This window comes from Amyelois transitella, chromosome 9 (assembly GCF_032362555.1).
Source record: "Amyelois transitella isolate CPQ chromosome 9, ilAmyTran1.1, whole genome shotgun sequence".
Taxonomy (NCBI): domain Eukaryota; kingdom Metazoa; phylum Arthropoda; class Insecta; order Lepidoptera; family Pyralidae; genus Amyelois; species Amyelois transitella.
Genome location: NC_083512.1, coordinates 11,204,223 through 11,225,429, shown reverse-complemented (window position 1 = coordinate 11,225,429; position 21,207 = coordinate 11,204,223). Strand labels below are relative to the sequence as shown.

At 39.4% G+C, this 21,207-nt stretch overlaps 2 protein-coding genes across 3 annotated transcripts in view; one reads left to right on the top strand and one right to left on the bottom strand.

Moving 5' to 3' along the window:
- Positions 1-23: 23 nt before the first annotated feature.
- On the top strand, positions 24-6,953 carry LOC106132477 (zinc finger protein CKR1). Its single transcript, XM_060945795.1, has 8 exons — positions 24-485; positions 842-1,162; positions 1,529-1,606; positions 1,875-2,075; positions 2,335-2,501; positions 2,956-3,119; positions 4,024-4,176; positions 5,484-6,953. The coding sequence occupies exons 1-8, from the start codon at positions 318-320 to the stop codon at positions 5,612-5,614; spliced, it is 1,383 nt and encodes a 460-aa protein (XP_060801778.1). The 5' UTR covers positions 24-317; the 3' UTR covers positions 5,615-6,953.
- Positions 6,954-6,958: 5 nt separating this feature from the next.
- The window catches only part of LOC106132485 (moesin/ezrin/radixin homolog 1), a 38,780-nt gene continuing 24,531 nt past the window's right edge, over positions 6,959-21,207 (bottom strand). For both annotated transcript variants that reach the window (XM_060945794.1, XM_060945793.1), the window contains 9 exons: positions 14,860-14,982; positions 14,114-14,284; positions 13,267-13,478; positions 12,404-12,664; positions 11,837-11,942; positions 11,141-11,275; positions 10,505-10,651; positions 9,595-9,807; positions 6,959-9,003 (listed from right to left, as the gene is read on the bottom strand). In XM_060945794.1, coding sequence (XP_060801777.1) covers positions 8,839-9,003; positions 9,595-9,807; positions 10,505-10,651; positions 11,141-11,275; positions 11,837-11,942; positions 12,404-12,664; positions 13,267-13,478; positions 14,114-14,284; positions 14,860-14,982 — 1,533 coding nt within the window. In that variant the 3' untranslated portion in view covers positions 6,959-8,838. The remainder of the gene's footprint in view (positions 9,004-9,594; positions 9,808-10,504; positions 10,652-11,140; positions 11,276-11,836; positions 11,943-12,403; positions 12,665-13,266; positions 13,479-14,113; positions 14,285-14,859; positions 14,983-21,207) is intronic.

The following is a 21,207-nucleotide window of genomic DNA, read 5'->3' as shown; positions in this document are numbered from 1 at the left end:
CAGTTAATAACTATGACATTGACAGCGCACCGAAGTTAACCGACGAGCCGTAGTCCGGAGAAAATAGAGAATGAGAAGCTGAACCTAAATAATAATTAATTTGTTTGTGTTTATGTCATGATAACCTGTAATTAAATAGATACAATTATGTATAAGTTATAATATCTGATCTTTTTGACATAGAATACAATTTTTTTGGTTTCTGGTTGAGTTGCCAAGAATCATAATAATCCATGGGATTAACGCTTTCTTCGTGAAACATTCTTTATTGTTTTATTTTTTCAATATTTTCTTACTATTTTGTGATACAGCTAATCATGCGGACTTATTCACGCAAAAAAGTTGATTATCAAGTTATAGAAGGAGTAGAAGATTTGTGCCGACTTTGCCTGGAGAAATGTGATGGAGTTATTCCAATTTTCACTGATAGCTCTGACGTGCGCGCCCCCCTGCCTATGAGAATTATGATATGTGTTGGACTTGAGGTATCAATACTGAAATATATATACTAAAAATTGCATTAAAAGGGGGACTATTAATTTAATACTGTTCTTAGAATACTGGCAGCATTTTGTGAGTTATTTGTTGAGTAAGGTAGCTACTCAGGAGTCTTTTGTTTGATCAAATACTAAATAAATTCTACTAGCCAAACTATATGTGTAGTTAAAATAATTTTTACTAGTCTTATTCAAATTTTGTTGTTCATTTGTTTTTCTTAAGTTTAAATGAACTAAACTACTTAATTTCAAAGCCTCTCAACAAAACTGTTACTCTAATGATAATACTTAATATTTTCTTTTGAACATTTGTAATATACATAGTAAAATATTGTACTTTCCAGATGGTTCGTGAAGACTGTCTTCCAAATATGATTTGCCAAACTTGTTATGCAGAGCTCAACAGATGTTACACATTCCGGAAAAAGTGTGAAGCCACATATCAAAAGCTGAAAGCTCACGTGTTGGCCGTAAAAGCTCTGGAATTTAAGAAGCAAGAGGAAAAAAAGAATTTTGAACAACAAAAACAGGAATTCTTAGGGAATGAAAAAGAGATGCGCTTGCAAAATGGTTCGGTTGAAGGGAAGTTAGTGTTGTCATTGACCGAGAACAACCAATTAGAGTTGGTTGATGATGGGTTGAACGGAGTTTTACATGCTCCTGAGGTAAATAGTTACTCTTTTACCCGAAGCTTCACTTGCATGTCATATGAGTTTTATTTTATTTATTTAATATGTACTGTATTGGGACTTAAAGGTACAATAGGTGAACTTAATAGCATTCTATAACAGTCAATCTGTGAAAAATAGCAAAGATATGGTGTCAATTTGAGATGAGAATACACAAACATTTTATTAATAGACTTACATAAAAAAATTAAGATAAACAAACATGAAAGAATGTACATTTTCATATGGGGCGTAATGTTATCTTTTTTAATTTTTTTTTTACATTCAAGTCCAAATCCTGTATGAGAAATAAAATTACATTTGTATTTACTTTAACTTAAAATTTTTTTTATTTAATTACAGAGACAAGATGATCTACACAAGCAATTTTTAGAATCTAGTAGAGAAATGCTATCCCAAAATTCGGACCGCAATGATCAGGTTTGTGTGACTTTGAATAAAGAATTTTATAATGTACTAGCCTTATCAAAGAGCTCTCTATTTGTCCGATATAATATTTTTCGTCCTGGGGTAAATCCCGATGACATCCTCGTCTTTCTAGAGGGGTGTATTATGGCCATGATCCTTGATTGGGTAAGTCGTATACAATATTATCACACATAATGGAAGTTGAAGTGACAAGTTATTTCATGACTTATGTCAACTTTCAAATAAACATCTGAAATTTAAGTTAACTTTTTGACCACAGACGCAAGACATTTTAACAGGGCAAAACCAAGAGACAAATCATTCTGACATGTCCCTCATGTTATCCGGCATCCTGATCCGTCTGGGTATTCTTAACCAAAAAGGGGAGCTCCTGGAGGTAGTGGAACAGGGCTTCCCGGATCTAGAGCTGGAGGCCGAGAACGGAGAGAAGGTGACCCTGGAGCTGATTGAAGAAGATGACGTAAGTTGGATCAGATTTTCAATCATTGATTGATTGAAGATTGATTGTTGAATCAGTATTCTTTTTCTTATGTCCTTGATCTTATTGCATGACTTTGCATACTTCTTTTGCTTCACCCCTTCAACATATTATCTAGTTGAACGAAGCTTCATGCAAGTTCATCAGTTTAGGTTACTCTTGACTAAACTTCTCACTCGGATCAATATCAATTTCAGATTATCACGTGATCCAAATTGGGATAATTAATTATCTGTTTTAGAGTGATCCAACCCACAATCAATTAGAAACGACTTCCACTCAAGTGGTGGAAGTGACGAAGACTCGACACCCAAAGGACTTTGAGCTTGAGCTGAAGATGGCTAGCCAATCACAGTCCAAGAGATCACCAACCAAAAATAAATGTGACAAGTCGGAAGTAGCGAAAGAGTGAGTTTACAACATACATAGCACAACTTTACAACATACATTGCACAATTTTGCAACATACATAGCACAACTTTACAACATACAAAGCACAACTTTACAACATACATAGCACAACATTACAACATACATAGCACAACTTTACAACATACGTACATAAAGGCACGTCTATATCTCTTGCGGGGAAGACAGAGTCAACAGTCTCGATAATACCGAAAGGCCACATTCAGTTTTATGGCTTCATGAAGGAATTAAGATTCAAGTTGTAACAGGTTGCTAGCCCATCATCTATATAAATGAATCACAAGTTTATAAGCCTACCCTTCAGTCGCCTTTTACGACATCCATGGGAGAGAGATGGATTGGTCCTATTCTTCTATTGGTGCCGGGAACCAAACGGCACGGCTAGCAAAATGTACTAAGTTGAAGAAAAGTGTGACGCAAGCGAGATGCGCAGGCGCGGCGCGTGGTGCGCGACGTGCGACAAGTGGCTGTCGTCGCGCTCGGCGCTGGCGCGGCACGCGCGCGCGCACTCGGCGGCGCGGCCGCACGCCTGCGAGCAGTGCGGCCGCGCCTTCGCGCAGCGCTGCGTGCTCGCGCGCCACCGGCTCGTGCACTCCGGTGGGTGGCTCATTTATATGCTATACTACTAATTTAAAATATATACTAATATTTATTTATTTAAACTTTATTGCACAAAAAACAAAAATGTACAAAAGGCGGACTTAATGCCGTTTGGCATTCTCTACCAGTCAACCAGCTGACCAAACAGAAAAAAACTTTTGGTTGGTGGTGCGATAAAGTAATTATTATAAAGCTGAAGAATTTGTTTGTTTGTTTGTTTGTTTGAACGCGCTAATCTCAGGAACTACTGGATCGAATTGAAAAATTCTTTTTGCGTCGAATAGACCATTTATCGAGGAAGGCTTTAGGCTATATAACATCACGCTGCAACTATTAGGAGCGATAATATAATGGAAAATGTGAAAAAAACGGAAGGTCTTCAATGATGCCCCAAATAACTATTCCACGTGGACGAAGTCGCGGGCACAGCTAGTATATGTATATAATTCCGACGCCTTAAGAGGTAGAATATGTATGTGTTCACAGAAGCTGTACCTAAATACTAAGACCAACATTGTATCCGTATTCGAGGAATAAATGATTATGATTATGACTACACAGACCCTTGAAGCTTTGGCCTTGGCCTTGGCTTGGTGATAGAATTGAGATTCCTAAAAGAGGAGCTGTCTCATGGTCACATTTATATAGTGAACATCATTTTGTCCAAATGTGTATACGTATTATTAACTATACATACATGTAGTCACGTCTATATCCCTAGCGGGGTAGACAGAGCCACCAGCTTTGAAGACTGATAGGCCACGCTTAGCTGTTTGGCTTAGTGATAGGATTGAGGTTCATATAGTGACAGGTTGTAAGCCCATCGCCTAAAAGAGGAATCCCTATTTTTACTATTAATAATATTACGGAATGTATTAACATGGGCACCGCCTGCCCGCAGCCGTGCGGCCGTTCCCGTGCGGCGCGTGCGCGCGCAGCTTCACGCAGCGCGCCGCGCTGGCCGCGCACGCGCGCTCGCACGCGCCCGCCGCCGCGCGCACGCTGCGCCTGCACCGCTGCGGCTCCTGTCCCAAGGTCTTCCTCTACGCCTCGGGTAATTATACCTGTTACGTATTAATGATTCGAAACGTCCGAACGTTTAATACCTGTATTAATTATTGATGTATAATGCAACATGGAAGTTGAAAATCGGTTATTACTTTTTGTCATTTGTTTACTTGAACAAAAGACAATTTCTCTGCGATAAAAAGTATAATATTCACAAACAATCGTAAGCGGCGAATTTATCTTGGATTTAAGCAAATTCAACTTCAAAATATTGTCATATCTTTTAGTTACACAACCTTAGTTGACGTCAAATAAATTACTTAAAACTATGTTTACTGCCGCTTCCAAAGCCTCAGTGAAGAAGCGGTAACTGCACTGTAGCATTTTCTTCAACAACGCCAACTTCACGGTCCACTCGCATGCTCTCACGCAAACATTCATATTTTTAATGCACAATTTTAGTATACCAATTAACTTGTATCAAGCTAATTAGTATAAACTAAAATTATGTTGTTATTTTTTCTTATTTCATACAATTGAATGTAATTGTCGCCGTGTTTAGTACAGTATAAGTTTATGAATAAATATTACATACACGCCGAAAATAACACCCATTGCAATCGGGTAAAAATATAATAACGTTAAGTTGGTTGGTTACCCATAATCTGTCTCTCATCTCAAACTTTGAGCTACCCCTATCTATATAATTTGTCCCATATATATTTAAAATTAAGGCCATTGACCTGCGCGTACTGCCAGTGATGACCTACTACTACTACTACTAGGGTGGGCCTCTTATATAGGCTCAGGGTCACATACATACATATAATCACGTCTATATCCCTTGCAAGGTAGACAGAACCAACAGTCTTGTAAAGACTGATAGGCCATGATCAGCTATTTGGCTTTAAGATAGAATTGAGATTCAAATAGTGACAGGTTGCTAGCCTATCGCCTAAAAGAAGAACCCCAAGTTTATAAGCCTATCTCTTAGTCGCCTTTTACGACATACATGGAAATGAGACGGAGTGGTCCCATTCTTTTTTTATACATAGGTACATACATACATATGTTCACGTCTATATCCGTTGCGGGGTAGACAGAGCCAACAGTCTTGAAAGGACTGAATGGCCACGTTCAGCTATTTGGCTTAATGATAGAATTGAGATTCAAATAGTGACAGGTTGCTAACCCATCGCCTCAAAAAGAATCCCAAGTTTATAAGCCTATCCCTTAGTCGCCTTTTACGACATCCATGGGAAAGAGATGGAGTGGTCCTATTCTTTTTTTATTGGTGCCGGGAACCACACGGCACTACTAAAAGCTAGTACTTACTATAAATGATATCCGCAGGTCTGAGCCGCCACTTGGCGGTGCACGAAGGGCGAGTGTACACTTGCGACTTGTGCTCCAGAGACTTCACCGACAAGAGCGCCCTCACGCGGCATCTTAAGTCGGCCGACCATCGCGGGAAGGACAAGTGATAGTGAATACTTACATAGTGTGCGATATGTAGGATACTGTTATAGAAAATTGTGACAAATGTAAATAAATATATATATATATTATAATATGCCGTGTGGTTCCCGGCATCAATACAAAAAAGAATAGGACCACTCCATCTCGTTCCCATGGATGTCGTAAAAGGCGACTAAGGCTTATAAACTTGGGATTCTTTTAGGCGATGGGCTAGCAACCCGTCACTATTTGAATCTCAATTCTATCATTAAGCCAAACAGCTGAACGTGGCCTATCAGTCTTTTCAAGACTGTTGGCTCTGTCTACCCCGTAAGGGATAAAGACGTGATCATATGTATGTATGTATGTATATATATATACGGGACAAATTACACAGATTGAGTTAGCCTCGAAGTAAGCTCGAGACTTGTGTTACGAGATACTAACTCGGCGATTCTATATTTTTTTTATTAATACTTATATAGATAAACATCTAAGGCCCAGGCCAATCAGAAAAAGTTCTTTACTCATCATGCCCTGGCCGGGATTCGAACCCGGGACCTCCGGTGTCACAGACAAGCGTACGACTGCTGCGCCACAGAGGCCGGAAATTCATATAGAGAAGTGTGTGAAATACACATGTGGTTCCCGACACTGTCGACCACTCAGTTTCTTTCACATGGATATCGGAAAAGGAGATTAAAGGAAACTAAACTTGGGATTCTTCTCCTTTGTTAACACACTCCATGATGTAGTCTTACTTACTCTTTGTGATATCCACCATGGTGACAGTAGGTACATATTGTTAAATATATACTAATATTACAAAGCTGAAGAGTTTGTTTGTTTGTTTGAACGCGCTTATCTCAGGAAAATGGTTAAAAGGTTCGAATTGAAAAATTCTTTTTGTGTTGAATAGACCATTTTTCGAGGAGAGCTTTAGGCTATAATAACATCACGCTGCAACTATTAGGAGCGAAGAAATAATGGAAAATGTAAAAAAAACGGGGAAAATTATTCATCCTTGATCATTGAAGCCCAATGATGCCCAAAATAACTATTCCGCGGGCACAGCTAGTGATTCATAATGTGAATACATTAAAATGTTTTAATATGTTTATTAGAAGTAGACCAGTAGATTTCTTTTTCATTGATCAATTCATAATTATTCTATGGAACAATTTATTATTTAGATACATCTATGAAAATGTTTTGTTCTTATTAAATAATTTAAGGTCTGCACAAATAAATGGCTGATATTTGTATGAAATTCTTTCTCCTGTAGCTTAAGATCCACCAAAAATGGCATGGGGGAAATAAAATGAAAAATAATATAGGAAAATATATAACAGGTTATGAATAAAACCCAATTTGTTTTATTTACTTAAACATTTTATTGGAAAAAAATTTCGTCCTAGATTGAAAGGCAACATGGTATTGTATAATTTTTAGAAAATAATGACAAGATAATATAGCTCAATACTGTTGTTGGCGCCCGGAGTCTCCGGAGCCCCGGGCTCCGCTGAGCTGAATGCGACGGATGGCACTTATGTATAAAACAAAACACGAAACAAATTATTGCAACTATTTTTAATTTTATCAAAACCAAGTACACGCCACCGCATCGTAACTTATGGAATGCCTTTTATTCACTTAAAAAATAAAAATTATATACTCCCTATAAGTATTGTGTAGTGTAGCTATTTCGAATTTTGTTCAGGAATTTTTATCCAACGAGGGACGGGTTCGAGGCCGGTCCGAGCCGCCTCGGGCGCTCTAATATCAGTGACAGGACTTGCTCGTCTCCTACAACTACAATATAAATGATTATAAAAATAAATAAGGGGCTTCCCCCTCCCTCTCCCGCGGCGCGGACAACACACTTCAGACATTGTTTGAGCAAAACTCGCGAATAACGTCGGTGTTGGACGCGTCACTACTCTACACCGAACGCCGCTAGGCCGAAATCACCAACTATAGCACTCTCCGTCCAAGAACTATCATTTCCGATTGCTGTCTGACTGTCAGTCGGCTGCAGCGACCCGCAAGGTGCTCACGTCGACCCCGCACTAACACGACCGCTCCACATAACACTAGATAAATCAACATGAAACAGGCGAACTACAATAAAAACGAATCTAAACAAGTGAACTGTCGAGGCGTCTCAATACGATTATTGAATAAAATTATATACCGAATCACTTAAATATAAAATTATATATTAATAATGAAAGTCCGCGTGCTTTATATAAATGATTTCATTTGCGAATGTTAAAAATATATACGACACGATTCTCAAGTATTGTATAATGTGTACAGTATCGGTTATAGCACATTACGGTCTAAAATAAAATTACTATTAAGTAATATTCAATATTTACAGGGCCTGGGGAGGCGTTCGGCCGCTCGTCGGAGCGTTCGGAACGCGCGTTTATTGTGACGCCATTACACGGCGGCCGCGCACAAAACGCGATAAATAACAGTTTGTACACTCGTCCCGATTCTGGCACCATTTGTTCGGGGCGATGCGTATCTGTGAGAGAAATGGCGCTCAGGATTATCCTGTTGAAAATCATTTGAAATCACTCTTTTAACGGTTAGGAAGTAACTAAAAAATATTGGAACATGAATCATCAAATTTAAAGTTTAAAGTTCAAAACGATTTTGTCTCCAGAATAATCCTTACACAACTCGGCCAATAGTCTCCAACGTCATATTTAACGGCCTTGATAACTTTTTATCTTTCTCTCATTACGTCCCTTTTCTCGAAACGTTTACCCTAGAAATACTACTTACAGGTTCTGTACTTTTAAACATTAAAAAAAAAATAATAAAAATCAATCAACTTATTCAGCTACAATTTTTCAATTCACCGATTGCTGATTATGTCGCACAATACCTCACATACCTACAACAAATTCTAAATAATCAAAATGATATGAAATTCTCAAATATGTACTACTCAAAATAATGCTGACGTAAACACATACAGCTCACAAAAAAAGATACATTAATAATTTTCGAGAGAATTCCCCAATTACTTTATTAGGTCACTGATAATAAAATCCAACAGCAAAGGCGTTACGGTAACGCACGAGTTAAGTACAAACTTAAAAATTTGTTAACCCTATTACGACGAGACGAAAAAAAAATTTAAACGCAAAAAAAAAAAAAAAAACATTTCGAGAAAAGAAACGTTCATCGAGTTTTTCCGGTGTAACGTAACGTGCCGCCGTCGGGTCCGAATCGGTTACATGTTCTCGAACTGGTCGACGCGGCGTTTGGTGTTCCCCTTGCGGATTTCCCTCAACGTCTTGTACTTGTCGCGGCCTTGGCGCACGTTCTCCCGGTGGATCTTGTCCATGGCCGTCTCTTTCGTCTCGTCCCTGGACTGGGCTAGGTCTTGTTTCAGCGCCTGGAATTGACGGTTTTTTGGTGTTTAGTTGATGGGTGTAGGCAACCTTCTTGCTAGACGCCCATAGCAACGGTTGCCATGGTTTTGTTAGTGATTTATGTCAAAATAATTTTCATTGTAAAAAGCTTCTCAATTTTTATGTTGATAATATAATTATCTTAAACCGATTATTTTCTCCTCTTTTCTCCTTCTTTCTTCTGTAGGAATTAAATAACTTTATTAACTATACTTCCTACAATGGGTTTTTAGAAGGCGAAATGTAATGTTGTGTACACTCCTAGCTCGACTTCCGAGCTTGTCACGTTCCATTCGCTACAAGTAAAAGAGAGAATAGTGTAATAATAATAATCTTGAGCTGATGATGCAACTGCCCGTTGTTCCCCTAAATGCGTCTCCGCCCCCCTAACACGTGATATATACCCTGGGCAGGCAGACAGAGAGAGCTGCAGCGGTCACCTTGAGCTGGTTGTGCAGCCGCTCGTTGCGCTCCTGCAGCGTGCGGCGCTCGGCCACGGGGTCCACCAGGTCTCCGCCCCCCTAACACGTGATATATACCCTGGGCAGGCAGACAGAGAGAGCTGCAGCGGTCACCTTGAGCTGGTTGTGCAGCCGCTCGTTGCGCTCCTGCAGCGTGCGGCGCTCGGCCACGGGGTCCACCAGGTCGTCGGGCGCGCGCGCCAGCTCGCCGCCGCCGGACTCGGAGCCCGCGTCGGAGCCCGCGTCGCCGTCCGCGCCCGCCTCCGCCTCGCTCACGTGGTGGTGCGACGGCGTCGTGGCGGCCGCCAGCAGCGCCGCCGCCTCGTCCTGGGGCAACATTATCAACTCTAAATCTTGTCATCTTTGACTGAATGGTTGAATCCACATTGTATTTTTTATTGGCTCTGCTACTACTTTGCTTTTAGTAACAGAAATACGGATTTGTCATTGGGGAGAAGATTTGGCCAATTTCAGGATGTCTGTGCAGAAATGCTCTGCAGTGAGAAGAATTACCACTAAATAATATCGTCATATCTTCAGGAACGAAATTAGAGTCTAAGACAGCATCTACAAATCCTCAAGTTTATAATTTGTTCTAAGAATAATTTGCGTCGATATTTATAAAATTAAAATGTAACCATTTATCTAATAATGCACATCAAACTCTAGCGTTATACTGACAAATAAGAAAACGAAGAACGTATTGTTTGTGATACAGGGTACAGATATTCGTAAAGCATTCGATGAAGTAAATCACCGTCTTTCTTAATCAAAAACGTTCAGCCGTTAATAAATATAAGAATTTTGTCTGTTGGGTAAAATCCTATATTGCTAGTCGCAATCAACCTAACATTGTTAATGTATTCTTATAGGCACCAGCGTATGTACTTTCTGGTGTTCCCCAAGGCTCGCACCTTGGCCCACTCTTTTTTATTATAAACAACAATAATCTTTCCACAAAAACTGCATTCCTAGTCATGCTTCCATTATTTTTTTTTTAATTGATTTAATGATCGCTCCTTACCTGCTTGCGGCGAGCCTCCTCGACCTCCTCCTGGAGGCGGCGTGTCTCCGAGTCCTTGATCTCGACCTCCTGCTGGATCCTCGACACCTCCTCCTGTTTGGTGCGGATCTCCTCTTCGAGTTTGGCGCGTTCCGCCGCTTCCATGTTCTGTGTAATGTGCAAACATGTTCTATCTATCTATCAACGTGATTGTGTTATAGTACTTTTACATTGGAAAAGTGGACTCTGAAACAGTTTTCCGACAGTCGTTTGGTATACGAACAATTCGTCTAAAAATCATTTGCTAGCCATTATCTTTCGATTTCTTTGAAGAATTTATCTGTCCACTAATTACCGATGTCGGAAAATTATATCGTTGGAAAACAATTTCGTACTCAAAACGTAAAAATAATGAATCTGAAAACTATTCTGATATGAAAAAATAGAAGTGAGGGTGAAATTAATTATTTTCGTGATAAAATATTTGTTATTTTAACAACGACGCGTGTCAACTGCAAACTCAACTTCGTCGATATTATTCTACAAATAAACATTTAACAAATAAGTTATGAAATCAAAGATACATGCATTAAGAGTTTCAAATGTATCCGAAAAATACAATTGGTGCTTTAATAGCTACAAGACTAGTGCACCAACCTTGGTTTCCTCGAGCCGTGTCATCATGGCTTGCAGCTCGTTCTGCCGCTGCTCCAGCTCCTCCTTAGCTGCTTGGAGGAGTCTCAGTTGTTCCTCCAGCCGCCGGATTATGTCCTGGGCTTCTAGCAGATTCGCCTGAGGGACATCATTTTTTACTTTCAAGTCTTTGGCTGACCACGGATTATTGTAACATGATTCAAAATGTCCGAGATAAAATAAAGGTACGTTACGTGCACGTTTATAGTAGAAACATACATTATAAAAAGTATAATGCAATTCGAAAGTTAAAAATCAGTTAACGTTTGTCAATGTCTTATTTTTTACTTAATGTCTCAATTTTCCAGAGAGAGCTTTATGGTTGACCTTAGATATGGAAAATATCTAGATAAGTCACACAGACTCCTGCATTGTCAATGCTAATAAATAATCCCGTTGATGTAATCACATATATCAGAATCCAATGTCCGTGTATTTACTGTTTGAAAAGACAGAGTGACAAATAACTGAAAAAAAATTATCGACTATATGCATATTTTATATATCTTGGTTGTTGGTCCTTCGAGCCGGATGGAGGCCTATTAATCCTATTAATATAACACCATACTTTGTTCCTATATTGAGCTATTCGCAATGTCCAAAGAACCTGGCCAAATCTCTTTTTTAACTAATATACTGGAGTATAAAAGTAAATATTACCTGTGAGCGCTCCATCTCCTCTTGCATTTGCCGAAGTCGGTCTTCATATTCTTGCTGTTTCTTCTCCGCGCGCTCGCGGGCAGCGATTTCAAGTTGCAATTTTTCTCTGCGAAAGAATGACATTAATAAATCCATGGCCGAATTCGTAAATAGACCACTAATGATTGTTATCAAACCATTTATTTTTGGGAAAGAGGCGTGATTTTATGTATGTATTTGTATGTATTTATTTTGTCACAAATAGTGTTTCATAATCAAAAATGTTTTACAAAGTAACGGACCTTATGAAATAGTTGGTCGAATAGGGCCCAAGGAATGTCAGCAGATATTATTTTCATATAATTTAATCATGTCCAATACAAAGTCTCAAAAAAAAAACAAGACTTTACACACAGTTCACTTTTTTTGGAGACCTAGTCTTCTTTTTCTTCTGAAAGAAGATCTTCGCTCGGCGGTTCATCAATTGGTGTTTTGAAGTGCGCGGGAACGTGTGAAATCTGCTTATAAACTAGACCTAAATGAAGCAAAATGTACTTCTATATTGTACCTAGTGAACCTACAACTTACCTCTGCGCTTGCTTCGCCAACTTCTCCTCTCTAGCCTGGGCCTTCATCTGCTGCACATCGATGGTGTCGGGCTTACGACGCCTCATATACAACTCGTGGTTCCCCATACAAAGCGCCAGTATGCGCTTGTTGACCCGGACGCGGGGGGCGAAGAAGACGAAGTCGGGAGCCTTCTTGTCTATGGGCTTGATGATGAACTTGCGGTCGTTGAAGGATATGTTGCGGATCTCCGACCAGGGGAAGCCGATTTTGGGGGTCAGTCTGGAAAGGGGGAGTTTAGTAAGTTTCATGCAAAAATTGTTTCAAGTTTTTTTTTTTGAGTAAAATAATATATTTATGTTATATTGTTACTGGCACTTATGAACAGGACAACTTATACTATCGCCTAATACAAAATTGAGTTTCTAGTCAGAAACAACGAGTTATATGGGAGATCTTTTAAGTAATTATATAACTTCCATCCATCAATATAATCATGTCCATTTCTTGCGAGGAAGACAAAGCCAGCAGTCTATAAGAATACCATGTTTATAAGCCTCTCCGTAAGTCACCTTTTACGACATCCATGGGAAAGAGATAGATTCTCCTATTCTTTTTAATTTTGGTGACATACATACATATGGTCACGTCTATATCCCTTGCGGAGTAGACAGAGCCAACAAGCCTTGAAAAGACTGAATTTGAATAAATTTTGGTGACGGCACATTTATACATATGACTTGCCCACTCCTTTATTATTGGTCATACGTGTGGTACATATGACCAATAATAAAGGAGTGCGTGTTTTTTGACTACACCCAGCAGTATTATAATCTCCAGGTCTAAATCGATGACAACGTCACGTCGCGAGGACAATTACTCACTTGTCATCCTTCTCGTAGATGTTCAACCCCAGAGCGTCGACGCCCAACCACAGCTCGGTGTTCTTCTTGTTCCTGATCTCGAAGTAGTTGACGCCGTACATCTCCAGGTCCTGGGCGATCTTGAGGTACTCCATCATGGCGTCCTCCCGCAGCATGCCGCGGTGCTCCTGCCACCAGTTAGTGATGCTCTGCTCCCATTCGTCGCGGGACATCTGGGGAGAACGGCAAAGGTAAGTTGAGGTGTTTTTGATGGGATAAATTAGGACTCAATCATATTTTGAAATCAGTTGACAGTTGCCCACACTATGGTTGAAAATGATAAATATCTCTCATTCCCTAGAGTCTGATATACAGTTGTTGATATTAATGGAATCACGTGGTTAAAACTCCATCTTCTGGTACATGTGAGGAACTCTGGGTTAGGTTTGGACCAAGTAGCGGCTAATAGAATTCCGACCAGTATATTTAGACCGAGCTGTGAATAAAATTATCAAAAGACGCCAGGTCACCTTATGCTGTGCTGTAACCCTTTCAGTGGCAGTCAATCCTGGGCTGTGTATGGACGGCGTAAGAAGTCAGGAGTACTGAAGACTCCATTCCGACCAGCATATTTAGACCTATTCGTGTATAACATTATCAAAAGTCACCAAACTCACCTTATGCTGGTCTGTGACTCCCTGTGGCAGCAGGCGGTCGTTGGCCAGGAACCCAGGGCTGTGTATGGAGGGGTTGTAGTCCCCATTTAGGGCTTGCGCGGCGTAAGAAGTCAGGAGTACTGAAGACTCCATTCCGACCAGCATATTTAGACCTATTCGTGTATAACATAATCAAAAGTCACCAAACTCACCTTATGCTGGTCTGTGACTCTCTGTGGCAGCAGGCGGTCGTTAGCCAGGAACCCGGGGCTGTGTATGGACGGGTTGTGGTCCCCATGTCGGGCTTGCACGGCGTAAGAAGCCAAGAGTACTGAAGTCTCTGGTGGACAGTAAATTTCGTCTGACAGGATTGCATTTTTGACCTGAAAAGAGGTAAATTTGTATTATTCGTTGGGTTGGTCTTTGCGTAGATTAGTTACTAATCGTAATTAAAGTGTTTTATTGCAGTGCTCTTCCTTAGAATGATACAGGATCTGGCTATGCCTTGAGGTATACCCAACAGATACTTGTCAGCATTTGTGTATTGACCAGCAGAATTGTGAAGATCGTTTACGGCATCTAAGCTCTGCTGAATCTTCTTTCTCCTGGCTTTATATCGTTTTGGCCCCAATTGCATCCTTTCGCTATGGAGAGTCAGGTTTTTCCACGAAGCGACTCCCGTCTGACCTCCACAACCTTAGCAGGGAAACCTAACCCGGGAGAGGTGAGATTCGAACCTGTGCTTTTCTGCGTATTATGCATTTTAATGCACCGTACCAAGTCGACCACCAATGCTCTGGTGAATACAGACTAGTATTCAAGCAACTAGGAAGACTCCATGTTGACAGAAATTAAGATGCCTTCCTCTCTTCCTATACGGACGAATTTTTAGTTGTTTTTTTTTTAGTTTACCGAGAAAGTATTTTATAAACGATTACGAATTACTTTAGGGACTCACCTGAAGGTAGAACAACTTGAGTGTGATCTCCTGGATGAGCTCGTCGGCGACGTCTTCCGGGTAGAATTTGGCTCGGAACTTGAACTGCAGCGGGTTCTCCTTCTTGACGTCCTGTTGCATCACCTGGAACCAAACGAGGCGTGGTTAAGGCACGAGGTCAACGGATCTAAGTCTAGAGCTAAACACTGACACACGACAACCAAAACATATCTCAAGTATAACATTTCTACTCATATACGTTTAAAAAAATACATTTCAACGTGGAAAAAAAAAATACAATTTAATACAAATGGAATAAGGACAAAATACGTGAGCAGTTACGCAAAAAGGGACCTTAATGAAATATAGTAAAATTCAACAAAGACAAAATAAAACAAATCTGTAAGTAATCTGAAATCATAATTTCTAGAATAGGAGAAGTCTTCTAAACCCTTCAGGTCCATTTTTGCTATACCACTAACAAAAATAAGTAACACAATAAAAAAAAGAATAGGACCACTACGTCGTAAGATGCTACTAAGGGATAGGCTTATAAACTTGCGATTCTTATATGGGCTAGCAACCTGTCACTATTTAAATCTCAATTCCATCATAAAACCGTACAGCCGAACGTGGCCTTTCAATATTTTCAAGACTGTTGGCTCTGTTTGTCCCACAAAGGATATAGACGTGACTATATAATATGCACTCACATAAACATAGGTTCTAAATGTAGGAGAATACAGACACACAAACGAACACACATCTTACCCATCTGGAGAACGGTAGGGACCCTGACTTTGTGGTGCGCCCGCGCGTCCAGGGTAGCGTTAAAAAGGCAACAGTTAATTACAATTCAGCGCCAGTCACTGGCTTACTGGGTGTCAATACGGTGCAGTGTGAGAGAGACCTTATTTTACTAGCAAAAACTTAATTAACACTTAAGAAGTAGATATTTATGAAGAATCTACTCTGCTATCTAACGTTTACATGAAAAACATTTAATTTAACGGTAACATTAGCTATACTTTTATTAAATAACAAGCCCTTTTTGTAATGGGGAATTACCCTGAACTATTAAGAATAAAAAATCTTCTATAATGCGGTGTTTTTGTTTGTCGTCACGTTATTCGATAACTATCTATTCATGGTCAAAGGGAAATTCTTTATTGTGAATTAAAAATTGAATATGACTTAAAATGCATTACAATTAACATACATTATAGACTAACTAAAGAACTTATTTTACACCAATGGGATATAAGTTACGTAAATTGAATCATTTGCCCACCAAAACTTAATGCTTTCGAAATACCTTATCATTCGTGGGATTGACAGTGCTTTAAATAATTTTGTAATAGCGTTAAAAATAAACAGACATGTTGACATCATATTCAATAATTGGGTCTTACAAGTCAAGGTAATAAGGAAAAATACCAATGCAATTACTATGGTTACCGACATTATTGCTAATATTAATAGAATTATTTATAAAAATATATTATTCTACCACACGAACACTGCATCAGTATACGAATTTTCCTATTGTATTACTGTACAATTCAGAAACATATAACCATGTTTAAATTGAAAATTGAGTTCTAAGTTAATCTTCCATCTGGCTTTAGTCCCGGTTGCATCCTCACCTCTCCGGAGAGGAGCCCGGGGTATGCCTTTGACCTTGGATCCTTGATTAGATGAGTCAGGTTTTTACACGAAGCGATTACCATCTGACCTCCGCAACCTTTGCAGGTAAACCTAACCCTCATTGGATCCATGGTTACACATCCAGTTTCCTGAATGTGCAGGTTTCCTCACGATGTTTTCCTTCACCGTTAGAGCATCGGTTAGTAATCAAACTAATGTACATACTTCGAAAATAGTCATTGGTACATGGCCAATGTGGGATTGCAGAACATTGTAATTTGTATCTCATTTATATCGTTAAGCCAAACCGCTGATCGTAGTCTACCAGGCTTTACAAGGCTGCTGGCTCTGTCTACCTAATAAGACGTGATTATATGTATGTATTCTTTTCATTTTGGCCCAATGTACTCTATGGTAGCTGTTAATTGTCGCTGATTACTTAATCCAGCCAATTAACGATAAAGGAGTGGTTAATACTTCATCTATGAGTATGTTCAGAATATTTTGGTATTTCAATGATAAGATAAGTATCGCTACGGGAACTGATACCGTACCGATGATATGTAAAAGAACTTAGTGCGACAACGATGAGACCAATTTAATTATAAATTTCTATAATATATATCTTGATCTCTGTGACAGATGTAAAATGCATACATTTTATGGATTGTAACAAGATTGTGCCGTGTGGTAACCGGCACCAATAAAAATAAAGAATAGGGCCACTCCATCTCGTTCCCATGGATGTCGTAAAAGGTGTATTAACTTGGGATTCTTCTTTTAGGCGATGGGCTAGCAACCTGCCACTATTTGAATCTATCAATTCTATCATTAAGCCAAACAGCTGAGCGTGGCCTATGAGTCTTTTCAAAATTGCTGGCTCTACCCCGCAATGGATAAAGACGTGATTATATGTATGTATGTAACAAGATTCTATTAGATTGATCATAATTTAATAATAAACATTGACCTACGAACATCCCTGTCTCTGATGCTAAGATTTCAATTTGCGCCGCCTCTTTCTAACAAGTTATAAAGATAAGAAATCAAACAATATTCGTTATTGCAAATCTGTATAAAACTGATTTGATTTGGGGCCAAAAGAAGACAAATATCATGTAACTCATTTCATCACAGTTCAAAATATGGTCACATCAACTGTTATCCCAAACAAAATACTGCAAAAACTGGCAGTCTCGTTGTCAATTACTTTTTCTAACTCTCTGATCTAGCACAGCTAGACCTTAACAGGTCATCGACCCCTCGAACTTAGCTGTATCAATCAGTTATAACGTTTCTACACTAGCTTCTAAATAAAACACTTCGCAGCTCTGCAAACATACTTAAATTTTTGGCCACAAGACAGATAGAACAACCAATATAAAAAAATTTGCTTGGCAATCTAGTTTTTCTAGCTTTCCAATCTAGCACATCTACAAGACCTTACCAGGTCATCGCCCCTATCGTATGCAGCCTCCTCGTCGTCTTGTTCGGGGGCTATCATCTTCGTAACTGCTGTTTTGATCAAACGCGTCGACTTCTCCAGTATAGTATCGGGCTAAGAATATTATGAAAACATTACAGTTTGCATGATCTGTCCTATTTTCTAGAATATGGTGTTATTAATGGTAGCAAATAAATAAAGTTAGGAAAAGGATCCTGTAAAAGTATATTTGTTGATTGCACGATATTAAGAAATTACATCTGTAAGGCAGTGGCTTAAATATAGTATTCAAACAATTTTATCATCCGCAAAATCGACAGTTCGAACTTCAAAGTTATCTTCGTTGCTGGTTACATCAAGTCATCTAGATAACCAAATTTTGGAACAAATCGTCTGCAACAGGTGTCGCGTCTAACGCAGGTGGTCCCCAACGCTCACGGGCGAGTGTGCGGCCAAGATGTAGCCGCGTAGTTGCTAATTAGCGAAGTCTTGGAGGCCCGCAGCTAGGATTGAGCAACGCAGTCTCCGTGGGAGCGGCGAAAGTGCGGTCGACGACCCCGCGGCCGCGATAGTTCTACAATCAGCTGTTCTTGCTCGCATACTCGCATCTGTTCTGATTTTATAGATTTCCATCAAACATAACTAACGGATGAGGAGTTAGGACCTGTTCATTGATTTAGATTAACCGCTTTCAAAGTGCGAATTGGGAAGTGGTACCAAAATACCGATGCAGAATTTAAGATGTCCATTGAACTTATAAATTTTACATGAACGATTGTTCAAGTAAAATTTATAAGCAGAAACAAGCGTTGGCTATTCAAAGAGAAAATATCATCAATAATGGAAACTTGCAAACTGTCCAGTAATTTCTCACTTGCAGTCGTCAATTTGTCCACCTATGTGGCAGATCGCGGACGCTCGAGCGAAACAGCTGACAAGCCGTCTCCGTCTTTAACCCAGTTTTCGGACATCGCCATGGCACCTTACGCGACCCTTCCATGTGTTACTTAGCCAATTACGTTAAGTACCGTAGAAAAAAACCCGTAAAGTGCAATCGAAACGCTTTTCCTTGTCGAATGACTCAAGCAATGCACAATTAGAAACGAATAGTTGCGAGTGGGTTTTACTGAGAACCTGTTTAGGCATGTTGAGGTGAGGTCACGATATCTGTACTCTACCACCTGCTCGTACTAGGGCGGTCGTGGAATGCAAATGTCCCAAATACACACTAAGGCCATAAAGGTTTCAAATAAATATTATTCTTCAATCGTGAACATCGCACTAAGATTTGAAGAAGTGGTTTGTAAAATATCATTACGTATAAAGGTTTTGAAGTTATCAAAGAATCTGATGGACATTATGGTGTTGCAAAAGGTCGAGGTTAACTTATGAGGAGAATCTGTGGGAATGAGAATTATATCTAAGACAATTTTGCATCAATCCATTGCCATGTTCAATTGGTCAATAAAAACTGATCTGCTTAAAGCCTATGACGGGTAATCAAGATATTGCCTCTATGGTGAGCTAGGACGAGGATTATATTAACTCGTTATGTCTAAGATATGCAAGGTCGTCTCCGGTGGTCGTCACGCCACTTTCACCGTCTGCCTTCGCCACTCCTCGTTACGGCACCGTACCCCTCGCCTGACACACTAACATCGAAATTGTACTTCTAACGCAACTCGTCAATATTCCAAGCGTTCGGTATAAATTGTAATTCCTCGATCGTAATCGTAACGCATCACCTTTGCACAACCTTCGAACATCTATAATCTGAATGGGTGCAAAAAACGTTCAAAAATAATATTATCATACAGTGAATCACACATCCTGTTTCATTTATAGCTTGAATATCTTTAACTTGTCGAGTATATTTGAATATGTAATTGGGTTATAAAGTTCACTCTCTTTTTCCGAAAATGTCAGAATTCATGGTAATAAGGTCTTGTTGATCGAAACTTTTAAAAGATATTTAGCTCAATAATTAACACCACACTATGCCAGTGGATACGAAACCGTAGTTCCAAAACTCATACCAGTTTATCATGGACCCAAATCAAACAAGCTAAATTTTTGTGAAGCGCAAAACAATTATGAAAAAAATCCCTGACATGGAAAATGCCAGTTGAAAACATGATGAAGGAACTGGAAAATTAGTTTTTCTCATTCAGTTTCAGGTCTTCGCTGATCATATCAGTGGAAGCGCGCCGAAGCGCGACGATGCGCCCGCGTGACCTCATTCCCACGCCGAATGCGAAGCCACCGCGGGCATCGCGACCTCTATGCCATTCAGACGAACAATACCATTGGTGTCCTTGACGGGTTCGCCAAAACAGGTGTCTATTGGTACAAACAAGTTTATACTCTCGAAACTATTGAGATCAGGATTTATTTTTAACATTCCGACAATAGGAGCCAAAAATTCGTCGCGCCAATGGTTTGTGTCCTAAATTTAATTCCGTCAAAGTAATGAATCCGTCCAGACTACTGCCGATGTACGCTTTGCTATTAAGATTGCAGTTTGCCATATTACTGATGTATTCTTGACATGCATAGATCTTAATTATGATCATAAATTGAGATAAAGCGAAGAGCTATTAACAGATATTTTCTGATATGTAATAAAAATAAAACACTGAAAAGATCCAATAAGAAGTCGACTTTTGGGATAGTTGATCAATCGGAGGTTCAATACTAATCCACCGCGGGATTCATAATGACATCTCACATTTACAACTAGCTTTTTCAACGCGACAAAATTAACGCCGACGTAAAACTAACATTACATGAGCATTGTGCACGAATGCAAGTGGTTTAACATGTTTCCTTCCATTAAGTATATTTATGTCATTGCATGTGGTTATAGTTGTTACAAGCAATCTTTTTCCAGTTAGCCTACAAGTCGGCAGTACGAGACCACGTAACATACTTGTTGCCAGTTTACTTTGCGGCTGGAATTTGACGTTACCGACAAAAGATTATCGCAAAGATAACAGTTACGTGACGAAAAAACGAAAAATTCATGGATCTGAAAATATCAAATTATAAAAATTATTATGAAATTGAATAAGATGATGCTAGAATTGAAATTTATGAAAGAGGCCACCATGACTTAACAATAACTAGGACTGGTTTTTAATGTGACAGATGAGACAATACAATGTAAGTGAACTTTGTAACCACGCTATACCTGAAGATAATTAAATTTACGAGGACATTTATCAAGGCTGTGATAAACATGCCAGCCAGTGAATTAATGATAAGTTTATTGTAGCATT